Below are 2,295 nucleotides of genomic sequence, written 5' to 3'. Positions count from 1 at the left end.
GGTAACATATTCTGTCTAGGATATAGAGGCAGCTGGGGTGAGGAATGGATAATCAAGTGACAGACAGAGCTGTAGGACTTGATGATAAATTGGATGTTCCTGGTGAGACATAGGAAGTAATAAGAAAACCCTCAGGTTTCTGAACTAAGTACCTGGATACCTTTTACTGAGATATGGGAAACTGGAGGAGTGGATTGGAGGGGGCAATGTGAGATCATGATTTTGTATATAATGCTTGGGCTTAAGATGCCTGTGATGTGTCTATGGGGAGATAATCAGAAAGCAATTGATAATATAATTCTGAAGATGTTAGAGAGGTCTACCCATGAGCTTTAGATGGTAATCAATGCCTTAGGAATAGACGAGTTCTTTCAGGGATGCACAGGGTGAATTCCAGTAGAGCAGTGTTTTAGAAAAAGCCCCAAGAAGCCAATGTATAAAGTACTATTAGAGGAGAAGCCACTTATAGTTATTGAGTATGAATGTACAGAATAGCAGTAGGAAAACCACTGGGACAGCATGAAACTAAGAGATGCAAATATTTTACAAAGGGGGAAGAGTCAAAACAGTTCAATGATAATGAGAATTAAAGAAAAAATTCTGGAAAATGGCAGAATTTAGTAATATGGCACAATTCGGAACACCTAATAGAACATGTATCATGCAAATATATTTATTTTGTTCAGGTTTTCAACGGACAGTGATTATTTCTTCTCAAAGTTACTGCATACAGAGCATGACAGGAGGGAATGAAACTGTCATCTCTGAATTCCTCCTTCTCGGCCTTCCCATTGAGCCAGAGCAGCACAATTTCTTCTATGCCCTTTTCCTAGTCATGTATCTTACCACCGTCCTGGGGAACCTCCTCATCATTGCGCTCATTCGGCTGGACTCTCACCTCCACACACCGATGTATTTGTTTCTCAGCAATTTATCCTTCTCTGACCTCTGCTTCTCCTCTGTGACCATGCCCAAATTGCTGCAGAATATGCAGCGGGAAGTCCCATCCATCCCCTATGCAGGCTGCCTGGCCCAAATGTACTTCTTCCTGTGTTTTGCAGACTTGGAGAGCTTCCTCCTTGTGGCCATGGCCTATGACCGGTATGTGGCCATCTGTTTCCCCCTGCACTACACCACCATCATGTGCCCCAAGCTGTGCCTCTTCTTGGTGGTGCTGTCCTGGGTGCTGACCACGTTCCATGCCCTGCTGCACACCTTGCTCATGGCTGGGCTGTGGTTTTGTGCTGACAATGTGATTCCCCACTTTTTCTGTGACATGTCTGCTCTGCTGAAGCTGGCCTGCTCTGACACTCGAGTTAATGAGTTGGTGATATTTATCATGGGAGGACTTATTCTCGTCCTCCCATTCCTGCTAATCATCACGTCCTATGCACAAATCGTCTCCTCTATCCTCAAGGTCCCTTCTGCTAGGGGTATTCGCAAGGCTTTCTCCACTTGTGGCTCCCACCTCTCCGTGGTGTTGCTGTTCTATGGGACAGTTATTGGTCTCTACTTATGCCCGTCAGCGAACAATTCTACTGTTAAGGAGACTGTCATGGCCATGATGTACACGGTCGTGACCCCCATGCTGAACCCCTTCATCTACAGCCTGAGGAACAGAGACATGAAGGGAGCCTTGGGAAGAGTGTTTCATAAAAGGAAAGTCATCTTCTCTTTGTGATGCGAACACTTGGGATTTTTAAGTAATTTTATTGAATAGATATATTGATATTGGAATGTTATTCCTGACTCCTTTTATCCATCACTGAACCTTTCCTAAAAATGAAACATTGTGTAAATGTCAAATAAACAGAGGAGATGAGGTGGATCTCTGCAGTTTAGCTAGGGAGGAGTCTTGATGACCTGCTGTCAGGATCTTCCTCTTTTCATCCAGGTAACTCTGGAGATGCGTAGTTTTAAAATTATTTTGAATGATGTGTCTGTCTCTAGTTGCTAACTTGCTAATTATGCATGCGTATTTTTTAAAAATTAAAACAAAATGCTGCTTTAAATAATACCCTGTCCTCCCCAGTTAATATTGGTCAAAACCAAACATCTCAGCCCCCAGAATCCCCCTGTAAAGCCAGACTTTTCATGTTTGAATAAAAATTTGTTACCTCTTCCTGAATAAGTATTCACGTGATTCTCTCTCTTAGATTTTATCGTCTGATTTGTTTACATGTCTCCATTGTCTTTTCCGACCTGGCCTGAACCTAAAAGGCACATTCTAAGTCCTTTACCACAATAGCTTATTTTGTGTTCATCCTTACCCAGGATCTAATACCTCCGGGTCCA

At 42.9% G+C, this 2,295-nt stretch overlaps 1 protein-coding gene across 1 annotated transcript; it reads left to right on the top strand.

Moving 5' to 3' along the window:
* Positions 1-736: 736 nt before the first annotated feature.
* LOC143686060 (olfactory receptor-like protein DTMT) lies at positions 737-1,681 on the top strand. Its single transcript, XM_077163110.1, has one exon. It carries the CDS (start codon positions 737-739, stop codon positions 1,679-1,681), a length of 945 nt encoding a protein of 314 aa, XP_077019225.1.
* Positions 1,682-2,295: the final 614 nt, after the last annotated feature.

This window comes from Tamandua tetradactyla, chromosome 6, assembly GCF_023851605.1.
Source record: "Tamandua tetradactyla isolate mTamTet1 chromosome 6, mTamTet1.pri, whole genome shotgun sequence".
Lineage (NCBI taxonomy): Eukaryota > Metazoa > Chordata > Mammalia > Pilosa > Myrmecophagidae > Tamandua > Tamandua tetradactyla.
Note: the sequence above shows the minus strand (reverse complement) of the source record. Positions and strands in the feature narration are given on the sequence as shown.

Coding starts and splice junctions, on each gene's coding strand:
- LOC143686060 (XM_077163110.1), top strand. CDS start 737: ATGACAGGAGGGAATGAAACTGTCATCTCTGAATTCCTCCTTCTCGGC.